At 43.0% G+C, this 21,640-nt stretch overlaps 2 protein-coding genes across 2 annotated transcripts in view; one reads left to right on the forward strand and one right to left on the reverse strand.

Moving 5' to 3' along the window:
- Positions 1-21,640, forward strand: part of LOC141147953 (uncharacterized) — a 483,492-nt gene that overhangs the window by 72,241 nt on the left and 389,611 nt on the right. Inside the window, exon 6 of the mRNA XM_073635113.1 lies at positions 9,247-9,507. Within this exon, the coding sequence (XP_073491214.1) occupies positions 9,247-9,507 (261 nt within the window). The remainder of the gene's footprint in view (positions 1-9,246; positions 9,508-21,640) is intronic.
- Positions 13,298-14,337, reverse strand: LOC141147355 (uncharacterized). The gene is made up of 2 exons (XM_073634595.1): positions 14,050-14,337; positions 13,298-13,961 (listed from the first exon to the last, which is right to left on the reverse strand). The coding sequence occupies exons 1-2, from the start codon at positions 14,061-14,063 to the stop codon at positions 13,298-13,300; spliced, it is 678 nt and encodes a 225-aa protein (XP_073490696.1). The 5' UTR covers positions 14,064-14,337.

The raw sequence follows: 21,640 nt of genomic DNA on the forward strand, positions 1-21,640 counted from the left end.
TACTGAATGACATATCGGTATGGATGTCACACCACTTCCTCAAACTTAATCTTTCTAAAACTTAGCTTGTTATATCTCCTCCTACCCTTCCCCCCCCCCCCCCCCCCGTGACTTCACTATTAATATCAACAACACAACCATTGGTCCCTCCACACAAACCAGGGTGCTGAGTGTAATCCTTGACTCTGACCTCTCCTTCAGCCCCCAGATCCAATCACTGGCTAAATCCTGCCACCTTAACCTCCGCAACATCTCCAGTAGGGATGAGCTTCGAGTTCGAGTCGAACTCATGTTCGACTCGAACATTGGCTGTTCGCAAGTTCGCTGAGCAGCGAACAATTTGGGGTGTTCGCGGAAAATTCGAATGCCGTGGAACACCCTTTAAAAGTCTGTGGGAGAAATCAAAAGTGCTAATTTTAAAGGCTTATATGCAAGTTATTGTCATAAAAAGTGTTTGGGGACCTGGGTCCTGCCCCAGGGGACATGGATCAATGCAAAAAAAAGTTTTACAAAGGGCTGTTTTTTCAGGAGCAGTGATTTTAATAATGCTTAAAGTCAAACAATAAAAGTGTAATATCCCTTTAAATTTCATAGCTGGGGGGTGTCTATAGTATGCCTGTAAAGGGGCGCATGTTTCCCGTGTTTAAAACAGTCTGACAGCAAAATGACATTTCGAAGGAAAAAAAGCCATTTAAAACTACCCGCGGCTATTGCATTGCTGACAATACACATAGAAGTTCATTGATAAAAATGGCATGGGAATTCCCCACAGGGCAACCCCGAACCAAAATTAAAAAAAAAAGACGTGGCAGTCCCCCTAAATTCCATACAAGGCCCTTCAGGTCTGGTATGCATATTAAGGGGAACCCCAGCCAAAATTTTAAAAAAAGGACGTGGGGTTCCCCCTAAATTACATACCAGACCCTTCAGGTCTGGTATGGATTTTAAGGGGAACCCTGCGGCAAAAAAAAAAAAAAAAAATGGTGTGGGGTCCCCCCAAGAATCCATACCAGACCCTTATCCGAGCACGCAACCTGGCAGGCCGCAGGAAAAGAGGGGGGGGACGAGAGTGCGCCCCCCCTCCTGAACCGTACCAGGCCACATGCCCTCAACATTGGGAGGGTGCTTTGGGGTAGCCCCCCAAAACACCTTGTCCCCATGTTGATGAGGACAAGGGCCTCATCCCCACAACCCTGGCCAGTGGTTGTGGGGGTCTGCGGGCGGGGGGCTTATCAGAATCTGGAAGCCCCCTTTAACAAGGGGACCCCCAGATCCCCCCCCCTGTGTGAAATGGTAGGGGGGTACTTACCCCTACCATTTCACTAAAAAACTGCCAAAAATGTTAAAAATGACAAGAGACAGTTTTTGACAATTCCTTTATTTAAATGCTTCTTCTTTCTTCTATCCTCCTTCATCTTCTGGTTCTTCCTCCGGTGTTCTCGTCCAGCATCTCCTCCGCGGCGTCTCCTATCTTCTTCTCCTCGGGCCGCTCTTCTCCATCTTCTTCTTCATCTTCTTCTCTTCTTTCTTCCTCTCTTCTTCATTTTCTTCTCCGGGCCGCTCCGCATCCATGCTGGCATGGAGGGAGGCTCCCGCTGTGTGACGGCGTCTCCTCGTCTGACGGTTCTTAAATAATGGGGGGCGGGACCACCCGGTGACCCCGCCCCCCTCTGATGCATGGGACATGACGGGACTTCCCTATGGAATTCCCCGTGACGTCACAGGGAAGTCCCGTCAAGTCAACGTGCGTCAGAGGGGGGTGGGGTCACCGGGTGGCCCCGCCCCCCATTATTTAAGAACCGTCAGACGAAGAGACGCCGTCACACAGCGGGAGCCTCCCTCCATGCCAGCATGGGTGCAGAGCGGCCCGGAGAAGAAAATGAAGAAGAGAAGAAGGAAGAAGAGAAGAAGATGAAGAGAAGAGCGGGAGCCTCCCCCCATGCCATGGGTGTGGAGCGGCCCGAGGAGAAGAAGATAGAAGACGCCGCTGAGGAGATGCTGGACGAGAACGCCGGAGGAAGAACCAGAAGAACCAGAAGATGAAGGACGATAGAAGAAAGAAGAAGCATTTAAATAAAGGAATTGTCAAAAACTGTCTCTTGTCATTTTTAACATTTTTGACAGTTTTTTAGTGAAATGGTAGGGGTAAGTACCCCCTTACCATTTCACACAGGGGGGGGGGGGCGGGATCTGGGGGTCCCCTTGTTAAAGGGGGCTTCCAGATTCTGATAAGCCCCCCCGCCCGCAGACCCCCACAACCACCGGCCAGGGTTGTGGGGATGAGGCCCTTGTCCTCATCAACATGGGGACAAGGTGTTTTGGGGGGCTACCCCAAAGCACCCTCCCAATGTTGAGGGCATGTGGCCTGGTACAGTTCAGGAGGGGGGGGCCGCACTCTCATCCCCCCCTCTTTTCCGGCGGCCTGCCAGGTTGCGTGCTCGGATAAGGGCCTTCAGGTCTGGTATGGATTTTAAGGGGAACCCCACGCCAAAAAAAAAAAAAGGCGTGGGGTTCCCCTTAAAATCCATACCAGACCTGAAGGGTCTGGTATGGCATTTAGGGGGACTCCCACATCATTTTTTTTTTTAATTTTGGTTCGGGGTTTCCCTGTGGAGAATTCCCATGCCATTTTTATCAATGAACTTCTATGTGTATTGTCGGAAATGCAATAGCCGCGGGTAGTTTTAAATGGGTTTTTTCCTTCCAAATGTCATTTTGCTGTCAGACTGTTCTAAACACAGGAAACATGCGCCCCTTTACAGGCATACTATAGACACCCCCCAGGTATGAAATTTAACTGGTTCCCGACCGGCGCACGTCGATGTACGTCGGCAGAATGGCACGGCTGGGCAAATGGGCGTACCTGTACGTCCATTTGAATTCCCCGCCGTGCCATCGCGTGCACGCCGCTGGCGGCGCGCGCGCGCGCTGGCCGGGAGCTCCGTGAGTCGGGTCGCGGGTCCCGCGGACTCGATCGCGGCGGGGATACCCGCGATCGCCTCACGGAGCGGATGAACGGGGAGATGCCGTTGTAAACAGCATCTCCCCGTTCTTCCTAGTGACAAGTGTCACTCGATCTCTGCTCCCTGTCATTGGAATTATTAAAAAAATTATTAATAAAAATGCCATAAAACTATCCCCAATTAGTAAACGCTATAACGTTTGTGCAAACCAATTATTAAACGCTTATTGCGATTTTTTTTTTTTACCAAAAATATGTAGAAGAATACGATCGGCCTAAACTGAGGAAAAAAAATGTTTTTTTTATATATTTCTGGTGGATATTTATTATAGCAAAATGTAAATAATAATGCGTTTTTTTCAAAATTGTCGCTCTTATTTTGTTTATAGCGCAAAAAATAAAAATCGCAGAGGTGATCAAATACCACCAAAAGAAAGCTCTATTTGTGGGAAAAAAAGGACATCAATTTTGTTTGGGAGCCACATCGCACGACCGCGCAATTGTCAGTTAAAACAACGCAGTGCCGAATCGCAAAAAACGCTCTGGTCAGGAAGGGGGTAAAATCTTCCGGGGCTGAAGTGGTTAAAGGGATATTACACTTTTATTTGAATAAATAAGTGTTTCACCAGACCTGCAGAAACACCGCTCAGCGCCAGGCAACCAAACAGACCCAAAGTGAAGACATATAAAACGATTGGAATATTTAAAATACTAGTGAACATTCAAAAATGCATAAACGTAAATAAACATCAATATGCAACTAAAAAATTATTCATAAACAAAATGAGATTACACTTCACTTTGTCTGTTTAAGCAGAGAGAAAATCTAGTAAAAGCAGCTGTCTCAAACCAACTATACCAATGTTAAACCTGTGTTATAAAGTGATCCTATTAGGACTAAATTATCACACTAGACAGCGCTAATGTTGAGCAATTGAAACATGTGGCCAACAACACATAGAAAGGAAACTCATATAACACAAAAGTCCCTTAGAAGAGAGTCCCTTATATAGGGTAGTGATGTAAAGTTCAGGGTGTAGTTTAGATAATTGACAGGTCCCTCCGCACTGTCTATGATAAGCCGTCAGTGAGGCTGGGGCCGGCGACGTGCACCCGCCGGCACCCGAGTCTTGCGGTGATTGGCTGGGCGGGCTGCAGAGGGATATTTAAGCTGGCCATCTCGTCGTGTAGCCACGCCCTCTGTTTAAGTCAAGGATATGACGAAACGCGTCAGGGCGTGGCTAACACGACGTAGGAAGTGACGTGTGCGCTCCACCTGAGTCATCCGCACAACCAGGAAGTATCCATTTTCTCCTGTGTAGCGGCGCTGACATCCTTTGGTGAAGTTGACACCTTTACAATTTCTGCCTGTTCGATTGATTGCTCACTTTTGATTTTATTTGATGCACGTATTTTATTGAAGGGGGGTTTTCTGTCTGTCTTTGTGGAAGGGATTCTGAGTCAATAAACAGGATTACGCTATGTGCACTTTTTCTCTGTTTTCTTTGATTCATTATGAGCCCTGAAAATCTGTGACCCTGCATATAGTGATGTTGACAACAAATTGCTGTTAAAGAGTGCTGACTCTGAATGCTTTATTGCTCCCCATTTCTGGTGAGTTTAACCCCCTAGGGGGAGAGTGTTTTTGTCACCGGGTGGATTTCGCAGTGATCGGTGGAAGGTGCATGTGGAGGACTGTTTTCATGATCACCTGTCAATTATCTAAACTACACCCTGAACTTTACATCACTACCCTATATAAGGGACTCTCTTCTAAGGGACTTTTGTGTTATATGAGTTTCCTTTCTATGTGTTGTTGGCCACATGTTTCAATTGCTCAACATTAGCGCTGTCTAGTGTGATAATTTAGTCCTAATAGGATCACTTTATAACACAGGTTTAACATTACACTTTTATTGTTTGACTTTAAGCATTATTAAAATCACTGCTCCTGAAAAAACGGCCGTTTTTAAAAAGTTTTTTTGCATTGATCCATGTCCCCTGGGGCAGGACCCAGGTCCCCAAACACTTTTTATGACAATAACTTGCATAGTAGCCTTTAAAATTAGCACTTTTGATTATTCATGTTCGTGTCCCATAGACTTTAACGGTGTTCGCGTGTTCGAACAAACTTTTTTTCCTGTTCGCATGTTCTGGTGCGAACCGAACAGGGGGGTGTTCGGCTCATCCCTAATCTCCAGAATTCACCCCTTCCTGACTAATGACACCACAAAGCAACTTATTCATTATTTATTGACTATTTCTTGCCTTGACTACTGCAACTCTCTCCTTAATGGCCTACCCTTAAGCAGGCAACCCCCCTTCAGTCTATTATGAATTCTGCTGCTAGACTAATACACCTCACTAATCGATCTGTGATTACCGCCCCTCTCTGCCAATCCCTTCACTGGCTTCCCCTCCCCCACCGTATAAAATTCAAAATGCTAACCATAGCATACAAGGCCATTCACAACATCGCCCCCATCTACATCACCAACCTTATCTGCAGATATAAACTCATTTATTCAGGGAAGCCTATCCCACACCCACATATTTGTCCCTGAGCCACCCCAAACAAATCATTCTTTGCAGCTATTACCTTTTGTACCACCACCCCCTCCCTTTAGAATGTAAGCTCTGCGAGCCGGGCCCCCCTGTCCCTTCTGTATTGAACTGTACTGTAACTGTGTTGTTCCCCCTCTACATTGTAAAGCGCTGTGTAAACTGTTGGCGCTATATAAATCATGTATAATAATAATAATAATAATGATGATGGGAAGTTCTTCTGACTTCTATCATCCAATCATCTGCAAGTAAAAATGCATTTTTTTTCCTTGCATGTGATTAGGTATTCTTTGTAAAGTGAAGCTTTATCTCATTTATTAATCTCTGGAGCAACTTGTAAAGTGCACAGTCTGTTTGCCTTAAAGTAGAACTATAGGCACAACTTATTTTTCTTCATTTAGATCGAGTAAAGAAAGGTTCATAACTCCCGTCAGTTTTTTTTTTTTTTCTATCTGTGTCCCATTGAGGAGATTTCTCTTCACTTTCTGTCCCCTAGCCAAATAGGAAGTGAGAGGAAATCCCTGCAAATTAACCACTTCAGCCCCAGAAGATTTGGCTGCTCAATGACCGGGCCATTTTTTGCGATACGGCACTGCGTCGCTTTACCTGACACTGTCGTGTGACGTTGTACCCAAACAAAATTAACGTCCTTTTTTCCCCACAAATAGAGATTTCTTTTGGTGGTATTTGAAGAACAAAAGAAGAGCGACAATTTTGAAAAAAAAGATACAATATTTTGTACTTTTTGCTGTAATAAATATCCCCAATTTTTTCTAAAAAAAACAGATTTTTTTCCTCAGTTTAGGCCGATTTGTATTCTTCTACATATTTTTGGAAAAAAAAATTACAATAAGAGTATATTGATTGGTTTGCGCAAAAGTTATAGCGTCTACAAAATAGGGGATAGATTTATGTCATTTTTATTATTTTTTTTACTAGTAATGGTGGTGATCTGCAAATTTTATCGGGACTGCGAAATTATGGCGGATAAATTGGACACTTTTGACAGATTTTTGGGACCATTGACAATTACCGTATTTATCGGCATATAACACGCACTTTTTTCCCCTGAAAATCAGGGGGAAATCGTGGGTGCGTGTTATAGGCCGATCCCCGCCGATTTTGTGTCATCGGAGCGATCGCGGCAATTGCCGCGGTCACCGCTGACATACACAGCCGTGGGTAGATTCAAATATGGCGCGAGACTGCAGGGATTCGACGGAGCCGAGATACACATACCCAAGCGAGAACACTCGGGTATGTGTATCTCGGCTCCGACGAATCCCTGCAGTCTCGGCGCCATATTTGAATCTACCCACGGCTGTGTATGTCGGCGGCACAAAGTTGCACTGACATGGCTGGACTGGGGCAAACCTGCACTGACAAGGCTGCACTGACATGGCTGGACTGGGGCAAACCTGCACTGACAAGGCTGCACTGACAAGGCTGCACTGACATGGCTGGACTGGGGCAAACCTGCACTGACAAGGCTGCACTGACAAGGCTGCACTGACACTGAAAAGGCTGCAGATGGACACTGATAAGGCTGCATTGATGGGCATTTTAATGTAAGTTTTTTTTTCCTTAAACTTCCCTCCTAAAAGTTTTTTCTCCTTAAAATTCCCTCCTAAACTTGGGGTGCGTGTTATACGCTGATAAATACGGTATACAGCAAGCAGTGCTATAAAAATGCACTGATTACTGTATAAATGTCACTGGCAGGGAAGGGGTTAACACTAGGGGGTGATCAAGGGGTTAACTGTGTTCCCTTCTATGTGTTCTAACTGAAGGGGGGATGGGACTGACTAGAAGAGATGACAGATCGTTGTTCCTAGCTACCGGTATTAGGAACTCACGATCTGCCTCTCCTCTCCTCACAGAACAGGGATTTGTGAGTTTACACGTTCCTGTTCTGCCTCTTGTGCCCGCGATCGCGCCTAAAGGGACCGACGTACAGCTACGACAGTTGGCGGGAACGTGCCGACCTGCCCAATATAATGATGGCGGCTGGTCAGCAAGTGGTTAAAGGAATCCTTGGAGCCCCCCAGATCACCAGAAGCAGTGACCTCATTGAAATATCCCCCTCTATTACTGTTCTGGGGACAACCCAAAATTTTGGATTTTCTTTTACTTTCAGTGATAATGGTAAACAGGACAAATAGAGAGAATCTCCCTAACAGGGGCACAGACAGCAATAAAACCTGACAGGGGTTCTAATCCTTCTCTACTCTATCCAGTACTAAAACAAAAGTTTTCCTCTAGTTATACATTAAAGTGGAACTTCACTCTCTCAATCATCATTGTCTATTTTGAATCCTCAGGCTGCTAGTATTAGTAAATAGATAGAGAATTATATCATATTTACTTATTTTAAACAATTTTTTACATCTCTTCAGTTGTTTCCTGGTTTCCATGTCTAGGCAAATGATGTCATCAATCCCAGGAGTCTTCAGGAGAGGGGGAGGGGTTTTCTCAGCTAAGCAAACCATCCTGTCTGCATGCCTGAGCTAAGGGCAAATGGATTCCAGGATGTAATTGCTCTATGAATCATCTGCCCCTATTCAAGATGGCCATGGCCAGAATTGAGAGGGGGGTGTTTTTCTAAAGGATTTCTCATCAAAATAAAGCATGGAGACATGGATGGATGGATGGATGGATGGATGGATGCGGGGGGTTTAATTTGAATATTATAAATGAAATACATTTTGGTTTGTGGAGCTCAGATACAGTGTAGTCCAATCAACTCCAATGATTTCCATATTTAGGTTTCTATACATTACTGGTGAGAGAACTGATCCAAAAAGACAGAGACTACTCATAATTGGCAATTCTATATTTACATTCCTAAATACGGCATGTCTGGACCACGACTTCAAGTGATTGTAAACGATCACCTTGTAAAACAACCCATTCAGTTTAAAATAGAAATGGAAGGCAAAATATTTGTGTACAGAAATAAAAAACATTATAAATACCTTTTCCCCTCTTTTTCTAAGTGATCACATTCCCTCTGTTCTCATCTGCATAAGAGTTGGGGAGAGGAGAAGCAGCGGCACACTGATCTTCCCAGTGATAGGCTGTGTGTGTGTGTGGGGAGGGGGAGGGGGGGTGTCAGGACAAGTCTGATCATTGGAGGAGAGCAGGCTGAGTTCCCAGCAGAGCTAGAGAACTGACCATGGTGTGTTCTCCTGCTTAGAGTGGTCAGTTTTTAATAGGAAAGCAGAGGGACTGTCGGGAACACCGGGGATTTCACACAAAGGAAGCAATACAAAGAGAACAGGAGACTTTCTCATACAAGTACATGGTACAGCAACCACAGATCAGGAATATGAAATGTTGGGGTAACAGACATTTTAATTACCACATTCATTTATTATTTATTTCCTTCTGTGAATTGACTTTGACCCATTTTTTGGGGTATTTTCTGATCGTTTTGAGTGTTTTGCGGTGAATATGGTAAATCGGCATAGTGAAGTGACAATTTCAGGATCACATGTGATATTTGGGGGGAATTCGTCCGAACACCTAAATACCGCATGTGATGTACTTCAGTGAATGGAGTCCAGTGTGACTTTAGTGTTATATTATAATGGGTTTTGTTCCTAAATATTGGAAATATAAATAGATTTCTACATTCTTCTGCCAAAATATTGAATTGTAGACATCAAGGGAAAACAAATGATTAAAAAAATGTTTATAAATTTATTTCACATTGACAGGAAAGGAGCACTTTGTGGACAGACATCAGAGGGAACTGATACAAAGAATCCATCTGATAGATCCAATTCTGGATGGTCTTATGATAAGGAGTCTGTTGACATCTGAACAGTGTGACACAATACGGGCCGAACAAACCACACAAGAGAAGATGAGATGGCTGTACTCTGTGATCAGATGGAGGAGTAATACTGACAAGGATATTTTATACATCTTATTAAAGAAATATAACCCCTCAGTGATCGGATATCTGGAAGAGGAAGGTAAGTCTCACCACTATTTCACTATTTTATGTTGCGTCTTGCAGCGTGCTCTGCACCTAAATTTACCATGTTGCCAACAGCAACCAATCAGATTGAAAATGAAAGGAAGCCTAGGATTGGTTCTCTTGGTCATGTGATACTGTTTGCTGAAATTATTATTACAGTTTAATCATTTGTACCAACTGACATATCACACAAGGCCTGGTAAAAAGGAACTTTAGTCAGAAAATGAAGTCCTGCTAGATGATTCATACCGGCCCCTTTTACAGGTATAGATTGTAAAACAATAAATATAAGTGTCTATACAGTACTGTGTAACATCCAGTAATACACGGTCTCACCCTGCTGCACATGCTCAGTTGCTGTCTATTTTTAGGCACTGCTGAATATGTAGAGGCCGATCTGCTGACAGCCTTAAAATGGGATTAAACCCTCTTATCCTTTTTACAGCCAAGGAAGCTGCTTCTGTTTGATCTGTACCTGCCATGGTGCTGCACATGTGATCAGTTATGATACCGACCATTTGACGATTTGACAGTTTGGTTGAGGACACAAGCAAATGTGACAGTTACTAATCCCAGCATTCCAGGAATGTAACTGTTTTTTGAAACCATTAAATCAAAGGGTTTATGATTTACTGCTGCTCAGGGATTCTGGGCTTCAGCAAAATGGCCGCCTCCACTAAGAAGAAACAGGAGCAATGTTGGAGGCAATTTAAAGCAAACACTCATTATGGTTGTATAATTATTATTGTGGAATGTATGTTCCTTGCTAAAGAACATTATATTTATCACGTTGTTATGGGTAAAGTTCCACTTTATGTCACTTGTAGAAATGAGTTCTCTTCAAACAGGACATTTGCTGTTGTGATTGAGATCCATCTCTCTCTGGCTACAAGATTTACTTACTTTGACTTATAGGCAGGGGAGGATTAGGAAACTTTGACTCTGGGAGCAAACTCCAACAGCGATCCCCTTTCATGGTATGGACAGATTTCTGTGGGATAAGGAAAGTGTCCCATGTGAAGAGTGACCTAGTCCTACATTGATTGGTGGGCATTGTGAAATGTTCCCATAGGACGTAGTTCATTGTGAAAGACCTCATCTCTTCTCCAGCATTGACTTACTTTGTGGCTCTCAGCATTTAGTCATATGATAGTTCAGAGCTGCAAAAAGATATCAGAGACCTCCCTGCCATTCTGACAGGTAAAGATTCAATAATTACTGATAGGGATATTGGCTATTAGGGAACTGCCTCACTTTTACAGCCCCATTATAGGAGCAAAATCTGTAAAGTTTTTATCTTCTTACTTGAATTGGTAGTAAACACAGCTGGGACATTTGTACCTTCAGGTATGCTTATAATAAAGCTTACCTGTAGATACAAGGAATATCTCCTAAGGCTCGATTCACACTGGGGCAACACGACTTCAACGCGACTTTGCAACGCGACTTCAACGCGACTTCAACGCGACTTCAACGCGACTTCAACGCGACTTGTAAAGATTACAACACGACTTCAAGTCGCCCCCACTATAGGCGACTTTGCCTGTGGCCAATCATAGCTAATCAGCTTTTGTGACATAATTCCTGTTCCTGTTCTCTTCCTGTTTCCTAGTCCCCTAGTAAACTGAGGAGAATGTTGGCTCTGCGTTCCTTAATGACAGCTGTCATAACTGCTGGTGTAGCAGTGTTGGTGGAAGAGGAGGAGAAAGAAAGGAAGCAGAGGATAAGGATGAGAAGGAGACGTCGATATTGGATACATCCAATAATCATCAACCGAGATACCAGAGGCCAGTTCTGGGCCATGTTCCAAAATTTGCGTGGTTACGATGACAAATTCTTTAATTACACCAGGATGTCTATTGCAAGGTAAGTAAAATGTGATATGTGGATATGCAAAAAAAAAATGTTTCATAGTTCTTTACTTAACCACTTCGCGACCGCGCTACAGCCAAAAGACGGCTGCAGCGCGGACGCTATCTTCCGGGCGGCCGTCATCAGTGCCATCTGTCATCAGTGCCATCTGTGCCACGTATTGGTGCCACCTGTTATGAGTGCCACGTGTCATCAGTACCACCTGTCATCAGTGTTATGAGGAAAGGTTGCAAGACCTTAGTGCCACGTATTAGTGCCATCTGTCATCAGTGTCACGTGTCATCAGTGCCACCTGTCATCAGTGCCACGTATTAGTGTCATCAGTGTCACTTGTCATCAGTGCCACGTATTAGTGCCATCTGTCATCAGTGTCACGTGTCATCAGTGCCACCTGTCATCAGTGCCACGTATTAGTGCCATCTGTCATCAGTGTCACGTGTCATCAGTGCCACCTGTCATCAGTGCCACATATTAGTGCCATCTGTCATCAGTGTCACGTGTCATCAGTGCCACCTGTCATCAGTGCCACGTATTAGTGTCATCAGTGTCACTTGTCATCAGTGCCACGTATTAGTGCCATCTGTCATCAGTGTCACGTGTCATCAGTGCCACGTATTAGTGCCATCTGTCATCAGTGTCACGTGTCATCAGTGCTACGTATTAGTGCCACCTGTCATGAGTGCCACGTGTCATCAGTACCACCTGTCATCAGTGTTATGAGGAAAGGTTGCAAGACCTTAGTGCCACGTATTAGTGCCATCTGTCATCAGTGTCACGTGTCATCAGTGCCACCTGTCATTAGTGCCACCTGTCATCAGTGCCACGTCAGTGTCACGTGTCATTGCCCTGGTACTCCAGGGCCTTCAAAAATGTAATAGGTAGTTAGATATGTAATTTATGTTCCTAGAACACCTGATGGTGCTCCCTGCATGTTGGGCCTCTCTATGTGGCCAGGCTGTAAAAAAGTCTCACACATGTGGTATCGTAATACTCAGAACAAGTAGCAGAATGTATTTTGGGGTGTCATTTGTGGTATACACATGCCATGTGAGAGAAATAACCTATTACAATGACAATTTTGTGGGAGAAAAAAAAAATATTCATTTTACAAAGAATTGTGGGAAAAAATGACCACATCAAAAAGCTCACCATGCATCTTAATGAATACCTTGGAATGTCTATTTTCAAAAAAGGGGTCATTTGGGGGGTATTTGTACTTTCCTGACTTGTTCGGGTCGCAATAAATGAGATAGGCCGTCAGTACTTCAGATGTGATCCTTTTTTTTGGATTTGCACCATAACTTGTAAACTCTATAACTTTCACAGAGACCAAATAATTATTTTTATATGAAACTAAGAAAAATGAGTTTTTTTTCAAAATTTTCGCTCTTTTTTCATTTATAACGCAAAAAATAAGGGCAATGATAGGTGGCTATCACAGACGTTCAATGATAGGCAGCACTGTGAGGTGGCACTGTAGGCACGGATGGGTAGCACTGTGGTCACTGGTATGTGGCGCTGTTGGGCAGTGGTTAACTACACTTTGATTTATATATTTGTTTTATACTCCTAGATAAAGAATTTCTGAGCCCCCTTTTAGATATCTGTTTTTTTTATCATTGACCCTATAGATTAGGACATATTAAATTACCATTTTTTTTTAACAGTTTTGACGAATTGCTTGGTCTGCTTTCCATCCATCTGGAGCGACAGAACACAACATGGAGGAGGAGTATCTCACCGACTGAAAGACTGATAATCACGCTAAGGTAATCTATATTTAATTGGATGCACAAAAATGAACAAATGTAACACACAAACATCCATAAATTTAGTAAAACATTTTAATCTAATTAAACTCAAACATTAGATATACCAAACATGCGATCTTCTTTTTTAAATTTTATATTTATTTACAATTGCTGATAGGAAGGGACATATTCAGAATAGGAGGTGACACTGCTGGTGGAAGGGCTTTGGGATGGTGCAGCAAAGGTGGAGGGAATCGGGGAAGGAGATGGATACGGGATTGGTGGACGGGAAAAATTCTGCATAGTGCCATACTCATCCGAGTATGGCCTAAAGCGAGATTGATAATATTGGTGGCTTCTGGGCGGTGGGGGGTTGGAGTAATGATGAGCACCGGATGGTGGCGGCGGTCCAAAATTTGGGGAGGAGCCAATATATTGCTCATGTAAAATATCCATCACCGCTTTCTTGGCGTTATGTCGTCTGTCCTCTGGAATTTTTTTGAGCATTCCAGCCACCAAGAGCCCGAAAGCATGCTCTTCCTTATCCAAATCGTCTAACTTCTGATTTAGGCGATCCATAAGGTCAGCAAATCTTTGCATGTTGTCAACACGACTGCCACGTGGTCTAGCAGTACGTGTTGACCTTGCTTGCATTGGCTCAGGCTCAGGCCTTTGTACGTGACTAGGGCCAGCTGTCTGCGGTGTATCCACTATTTCGGGGTTCTCCTGGATCATCGTTTCATCCTCCGATTGATGTTCCTGCGGCCCTTGAGGTTCCGGAGGTGCCTCCTGACGTTCCTGAGCCACTTGCCAACTGGATTGTGTTCTGTAAGAAAGAAAAAATACTGTCAGGCACAACCTTGTTTATATAACTGTATAGTAGCACTTTGATAATATGAAATATGTTATCTCACTCTCTCAGCTCCATGCTTGGTCTCAAAAATTCCAGCTCCTCTGCATGGACATAGGGTACCACCCTTTTACTGCCTGATCCACTTCTGGCCTCCAAGAGTTTGCGTAAATAACGCTTGTAGCAGTCTCTCAGGCCCTTCCATCTTACTTGTATTGCTGTAACTGCAAAAAAAGAAATTGAAAAATAACCAATTATGTATTTTGTCTTTCAGGTACCTTGCAACCGGTCATTCACTAATTAGCCTTCACTATCAGTTCATGGTGGGCAGGTCGACTATCAGTTATATTATCAGAGAAACATGCCAAGTCATATGGGACGTGCTGAACCCAATCGTGATGAAGAGACCGACACAGGAGAAGTGGCAGGATATTGCAAGAGCATTTTGGAGTCGTTGCAACTTCCCAAATTGTATTGGAGCCATAGATGGCAAGCACATACGTGTCGTTAAGCCTGTTGGTAGTGGCAGTATGTATTTTAATTATAAAAAATACTGCTCTTTTGTATTACTTGGCGTGGCAGATGCAAACTACTGCTTCAGCTATATTGATATTGGATCGTATGGAAGTACCTGCGATTCCCGTATTTTCATTAATTCTTCTCTTGGTCAAATGCTAAGAAATGACCAGCTACAGATTCCTGACAACTGTCCACTTCCTGGCAATAGTGAACCCCCACTACCCTATGTCTTTATAGCTGATGAGGCTTTTGCATTGGGGCAACACCTAATGAGGCCTTACTCAAACCGGAATTTGAATACACTCAAGAAGGTCTTCAATTACCGTCTCACAAGGGCAAGAAGGGTGGTTGAGTGCACCTTTGGCATTCTGGCTAATAAATGGCGTGTGTTACACACGTCTATAGCCTTAGACATTGAGAATGCAATTCTTGCTGTCAAAGCAGCATGTGTGCTCCATAACTTTGTTAGGGTACGTGATGGGTACTGTTTTGAAGATTCCCTAATGCACGACCTGGAGAGTGCACACCTCAGTGCTTCTAGGGGAACTATCGATGGCAGCAGTGTTCGAGAGGCATTTACCTCATACTTTGTTTCACCGGCTGGTGAAGTAGCATGGCAGTTGGATGCTATTTAATAAACTAATTTTACTCAGTTATTTAAATATATTTTTTTTCTGATCTGTCTGTTTTCTGAAAGACTGTATAGGTAATGATTTAAGTTTTGTAATAAATGTTTAATACTTTACTATACTGTGGATAATGTATTGCATACTATTAGTTGGTTTTATAGAAATAAACTGTTATAATAAAAAAAATCATACTTTGTTTTGGGCTGTATTGATATTGATCATTCATTATGACATATATATTATGTGTTACAGATTATAGTCACACGACAAGGCATACACCATGATTTGGCTATGTTTCCACTTGTGCGACTTTTCATGCGATTTGGTCATGAAAAGTCGTATGTCATGTGGTACCCAATGAATATAGTCACACGACAAGGCATACACCATGATTTGGCTATGTTTCCACTTGTGCGACTTTTCATGCGATTTGGGCCTGAAAAGTCGTATGTCATGTGGTACCCAATGAATATAGTCACACGACAAGGCATACACCATGATTTGGCTATGTTTCCACTTGTGCGACTTTTCATGCGATTTGGGCCTGAAAAGTCGTATGTCATGTGGTACCCAATGAATATAGTCACACGACAAGGCATACACCATGATTTGGCTATGTTTCCACTTGTGCGACTTTTCATGCGATTTGGGCCTGAAAAGTCGTATGTCATGTGGTACCCAATGAATATAGTCACACGACAAGGCATACACCATGATTTGGCTATGTTTCCACTTGTGCGACTTTTCATGCGATTTGGGCCTGAAAAGTCGTATGTCATGTGGTACCCAATGAATATAGTCACATGACAAGGCATACACCATGATTTGGCTATGTTTCCACTTGTGCGACTTTTCATGCGATTTGGGCATGAAAAGTCGTATGTCATGTGGTACCCAATGAATATAGTCACACGACAAGGCATACACCATGATTTGGCTATGTTTCCACTTGTGCGACTTTTCATGCGATTTGGGCCTGAAAAGTCGTATGTCATGTGGTACCCAATGAATATAGTCACACGACAAGGCATACACCATGATTTGGCTATGTTTCCACTTGTGCGACTTTTCATGCGATTTGGGCATGAAAAGTCGTATGTCATGTGGTACCCAATGAATATAGTCACACGACAAGGCATACACCATGATTTGGCTATGTTTCCACTTGTGCGACTTTTCATGCGATTTGGGCATGAAAAGTCGTATGTCATTACACAGATATTGCTTCAGGTCGCGTTAACGAAACAAAAATTTATTGAAATGCACGCATGTTTGAGGACACAATAGTGGAAACATAGTCGTTCATATTTGTTTGCCCTTGCACACTGGGGCGGGGGGTGGCGTCGGCGGTAAAATGCGGCTATTATTAGCGGTGTTTTACCGTCGGTATGCGGCCGCTAGCGGGGCGGTTTTACCCCCCGCTAGCGGCCAAGAAAGGGTTAAATACCACCGCAAAGCGCCTCTGCAGAGGCGCTTTGCCGGTGGTATAGCCGCACTGTCCCATTGATTTCAATGGGCAGGAGTGGTATACACACCGCTCCGAAGATGCTGCTGACAGGACTTTTTTTACCGTCCTGCCAGCGCATCGCTCCAGTCTGCAAGCCCTCGGGGCTTTCACACTGGAATGACAGTAGCGGCACTTTCGGGGCGGTTTGCAGGCGCTATTATTAGCGCAATAGCGCCTGCAAACTGCCCCAGTGTGCAAGGGCTCAACACCCGCATAATAAACAGGCATTAGAAAATTTTTAACTTACGTTTTTCACTATGTTGGCTGTTGGTCATGATGTCCCAATCTTCAAAGGACCCACGGCAGATCTCCAGCCACGCATTGTCCTTCTTGATTTGATCCCTATACGTGGGATCGTCCTTGTCATAGAGACATGGGCGCTGTCTCACAAGCCTTATCAGGCATTCGTTGTCGATTGGCTCGCGGTGAACCACCTCCCTTCTGCCTGTCATTCTGCTCTATACCACTGTCGGCAAGACAAAATGGTGACAGTGTGACAGAGTGATGGAGGAAGGGAGGGAGGGAGGGGCAGCATGAGCTTTTTTTTTTCTATTTCCTGTCAAAGTCGCTTGCATTTAGATGGGGATCCGACTTGCAGGCGACTTACATTGAGTTGAATGGGTACAAGTCGCCTACAAGTCGGATAGAAGTAGTACAGGAGTCTTTTCTGAAGTCGGAGCGACTTCAGTAGTGTCAATTAAGACGCTCCCATTGCCTACCATGTTAACCTAAATGCAAAGCGACTTGGGGCGACTTGGGGCGACTTGAGGGCGTACAAGTCGGATCCCAAGTCGCCCCAGTGTGAACCGACCCTAAATGTGCACCGATTAGGAGATATTCTCTGTTTCTGCAGCCGGTAACGTCACCAGCGCATGCGATCTGAAGGGACAACATATTCGTGCCAACCCTTCAGAGCTCTGTGCCACGGCCGTGACTCCCACCCGCATGCACGGGAGTGATGTCATTGCAACTCGGCCATTCAGACGGCCAGAGGGAAGACCATGTGAAGATGGAAACCCTGTCATGTCAGTGGTGACAGCAGACCGCTGGAGGACTTCATTCTAAGGTAAGTATATCACAATGAAAAACCAACCAGTGCAGCGTTATGAAAGAAACCATTAATCTAGTACATATGATCCTATTCATAAAAGCATGTGCATAAGATCCTCAAAAATATATAGACACAGAAAATAGCAAATATAAGTGTATAATCAATCACTAAAACAAAAGTACATAATTAAATATACATGATATGAAGTGTCTGTGGTAGTGAGCCCCTGTAGATCGCCAACTCGGGGTTCCCCAGGGCATGGGGTCTTTTCACATGTGCAGCATCATGGCAGTTGTGGATTAAACAGAGGCCAAGATGGCAGCTTCCTTGGCTGAAAATGATAGGGGGGTTTACTTCCACTTTAATGCATAGAATGTGTTAGGATAAAACACCTTCTGCCTTTACAACTCCTTTAATCTCAGGGCCCTTGGATGGTTTGACAGTTTGGTTGAGAGCACAACCAATTGGAGTGTTACATTTCCGGCACGTGTTTTATGGATGGGTTTACTTCCACTTTAAGATAAAAAGCCTTCTGTGTGCAGCAGCCCTCAGCCCCCCTAATACTTACCTGAGCCCATCTCTAACCAGCGATGTTGCAGGAGTGTCTCAGCTGCCTGAGACTTCTCTCCTCATTGGCTGAGATGGCAGTGTGGCGCCATTGGCTCCTGCTGCTATCAATCAAATTCAGTGAGCCAATGAGAGAGAGAGGGCGGGGCCAAGTTGCGGCTCCATGTCTGAATGGACACAGGGAGCTGTGATTTTGGCTCAGGTGCCCCCATAGCAAGCTGCTTCCTGTGGGGGCACTCAACAGGAGGGAGGGGCCAGGAGTGCTGAAGAGGGACTCGGGCCACTCTGTGCAAAACCAAATCCACAGAGCAGGTAAGTTTAACATGTTTTCTATTTACATAAAAAAAAACACACAAGACTTTACAATCACTTTAAGTGGCACAGATTTAATTAGTTTTGGGCGTGGATGAGAAATAAAGGGTCCCATGTCTAGATCCACACATTCTGGGATCTTATTTATTCCAGTTATACAAACCATCTCATGTAACCTGCAATACTTTCTCCTATTGATCTCCACGAGGATGTATTTTCCAGGTCACAAGGATTAGCATATGATCGGACTATCACAGCTCTCATGGGGTCTAACAATGAAAAATTCAGTGAACTCTCAGACTTTGCCATGGCTTGGTGCAATTGTTGCTCATGGGTTAATCTCATAGTTACTGCTTCCTTGTGTGACAAAATAATGTAAATTACACCATATAAATAGCGCACACATACACAAAAAAGGTTGCTTTTCAAATCTCGCAAGGCTACCTAAAAACACCCGCTCTTTATAAGTAAATATGAGATTTTGAGAAGTGGAAATTATCTTTTATTTTATGAACAGTGTAGGACCCACTGGTAATGGGGTACTTTGACTTACATGTCTATTAGACATCCCCAAAAAGACTTGCAGCTGTAATTTCAGTGAAAGGTGGTTCCAGAAAGTATTGACTCAGGGGGGCGCTATACAAATGCCCCCCACACTTTTCACATATTTATTTGTAAAACATTTTGAAAACCATTTATCATTTTCCTTCCACTTCACAACTATGTGCCACTTTGTGTTGGTCTATATATACATATATACACTGTATATATATCACGCCAATACATGAAATCCAGAAAAATGCGAATATAGTGACTAAATTTATATGAGCAATATTAAAAAAACAAACAAATCATATGTAAAACTGTCCATGCAAATAAAAACATATTGTGAATCCAAAAAGTAGAAGAAACATAGAAAAAAATGTAATATATACCGGTAAATATTTAGTGCATCCAAAGCGGGCCATGGCCTGGGGGTTGGGGACCCCTGCCATACACCATACGGTGATTGTACAACTCCGAATTAGTGAATCTCTTCTCCAAAAAGTGATGTTATGACACACACACCTCCATACCCTTCACCCCAACTCAAGGGTGTCCTCTCACCATCTGAATAGGACTTTGTTATGCTAGAGGAGGTCACAAGCACTTATATTAATAATATAAGAGGGTACTGTTCTACATAACCTGTCTGTCCCCCGACCGATATGGGTTTTTCTCTGGCCGATGCTGATATTTAGAAATTGCGGTGGCCGATGGCCGATATATGATGGAGACTTTTTTGGGCCGATATATTAGGCCGATTTTTTTTTTTTTTCCCCTTCATCTCAAAATCTAACAGTTAGACCCCTTTCACACTGGGGCATTTTTCAGGCGCTTTTGGGCTAAAAATAGCGCCTGTAAAGTGCCTGCAAAATGACTCCCCTGCAGTCTCAGTGTGATATCCCGAGTGCTTTCACACTGAGGTGATGCCCTGGCAGGATGTTAAAAAAATAGTCCTGCAAGCGGCATCTTTGGAGCGGTGTTTACCGCTCCTCCACCACTCCTGCCCATTGAAATGAATGCGCACCGCTGCCGAAGTGCCTGCAAACCGTTTCGGCAGCATCACTTCAGGGGCGCATTTAACCCCTTCCTCGGCCGCTAGCTGGGTTATAAGCGCCCCGCTAGCAGCCGAATAGCGCCGCTAAAATGACGGTAAAGCGCCGCTAAAACTAACAGCGTTTTACCATCAACGCATGCCTGCTCCAGTGTGGAAGCAACCTTAAGTAATAAGTGATACAGAAAATTTTTTATATTTAAACATTTATTAAACAAAACAAACCTCCAATCAGTTCACTTGTATGTAGAATTTAGATTTAAAAAAAAAACTATATCTTAAATAATAAATACACAAAAACAGGTAATCAAAACTTTTGGATGAAAAAAAATGGGCTAAATTTACTGCTTAATTTTTTTTTTTTTTTTTTCATTAGTGTATTTTAAAAAAAAAATTACATTTGAAAGACCGCTGCGCAAATACCGTGTGACAAAAAATATTGCAACAACTGCTATTTTATTGCCTAGGGTCTCTGCTAAAAAAATATATATATATATAATGTTTGGGGGTTCTAAGTGATTTTTTAGCAGAAAATACAGGATTTTTACTTGTAAGCAACAAGTGTCAGAAAAGATTTAGTCTTTAAATGGTTAAACTGAGAACTTCTCCACACAGAGTTCAGTCTATTGATAAAAGAACCTGAAGAGCAGATAACTTCAGGCAACTTGCATTGACTTCTGTTTTTTATCAGCACAATCGGCCAATGTCAATTAAGTAAAAAAAGCCAAATATCGGCCGATATATCGGTCGACCTCTAGTGGAGTATATGTATATATGTATGTATATATATATATATATATATATATATATATATATATATATATATATATAATTTGCAGTATTATGCACTTCTTGGCATCCTTTTAGTTTATGTATTATTAGATTAACGGTCCTATTGAATGTTATAATTTACGATTGGGTAGTGCTACATCACTTTTAGGATTATATATTATATTGCATTAGCACATATTGGTAAGTGCACTTTTGATGTTGGCAGCTTCTGTTTTATTTATTTGTATTTTACATATATGTATTTTTTATGAGGTGTATCAGAGGTGTTATTGAGGTTGATTAGTGCAGAAGGTTTTATTTATTATAACCAAAATAACCACAAGATGGCAGTATATAATACACAACTATACAAAGACCAAATAAACAATGGCTAAGGAAATGAAGTGAAATGTAAATTCTCATAATAAAGTGTACCTGCACAAAGAAGTAAAATGATTTAAACCTTAGAAATCTGCCAACTCACTAAGTCAGTGCGCTCCCTGCAGCAGATGTATAATACAAAAGAACAACAATGACTGGAATATCAGTCACAGGGAAGCTGCTTTCTCAGGACACAGGAGGTTTATCATAAGCAACTCAATGAAATCAAGAAAATACAAAATATCTTTATAGACGTCAAATATTGAATGAGAATAGTATAAAAAATGATACACATATACAAATACCTTTCTTCTCCCACTT

Source organism: Aquarana catesbeiana, linkage group LG06, assembly GCF_042186555.1.
Source record: "Aquarana catesbeiana isolate 2022-GZ linkage group LG06, ASM4218655v1, whole genome shotgun sequence".
Lineage (NCBI taxonomy): Eukaryota > Metazoa > Chordata > Amphibia > Anura > Ranidae > Aquarana > Aquarana catesbeiana.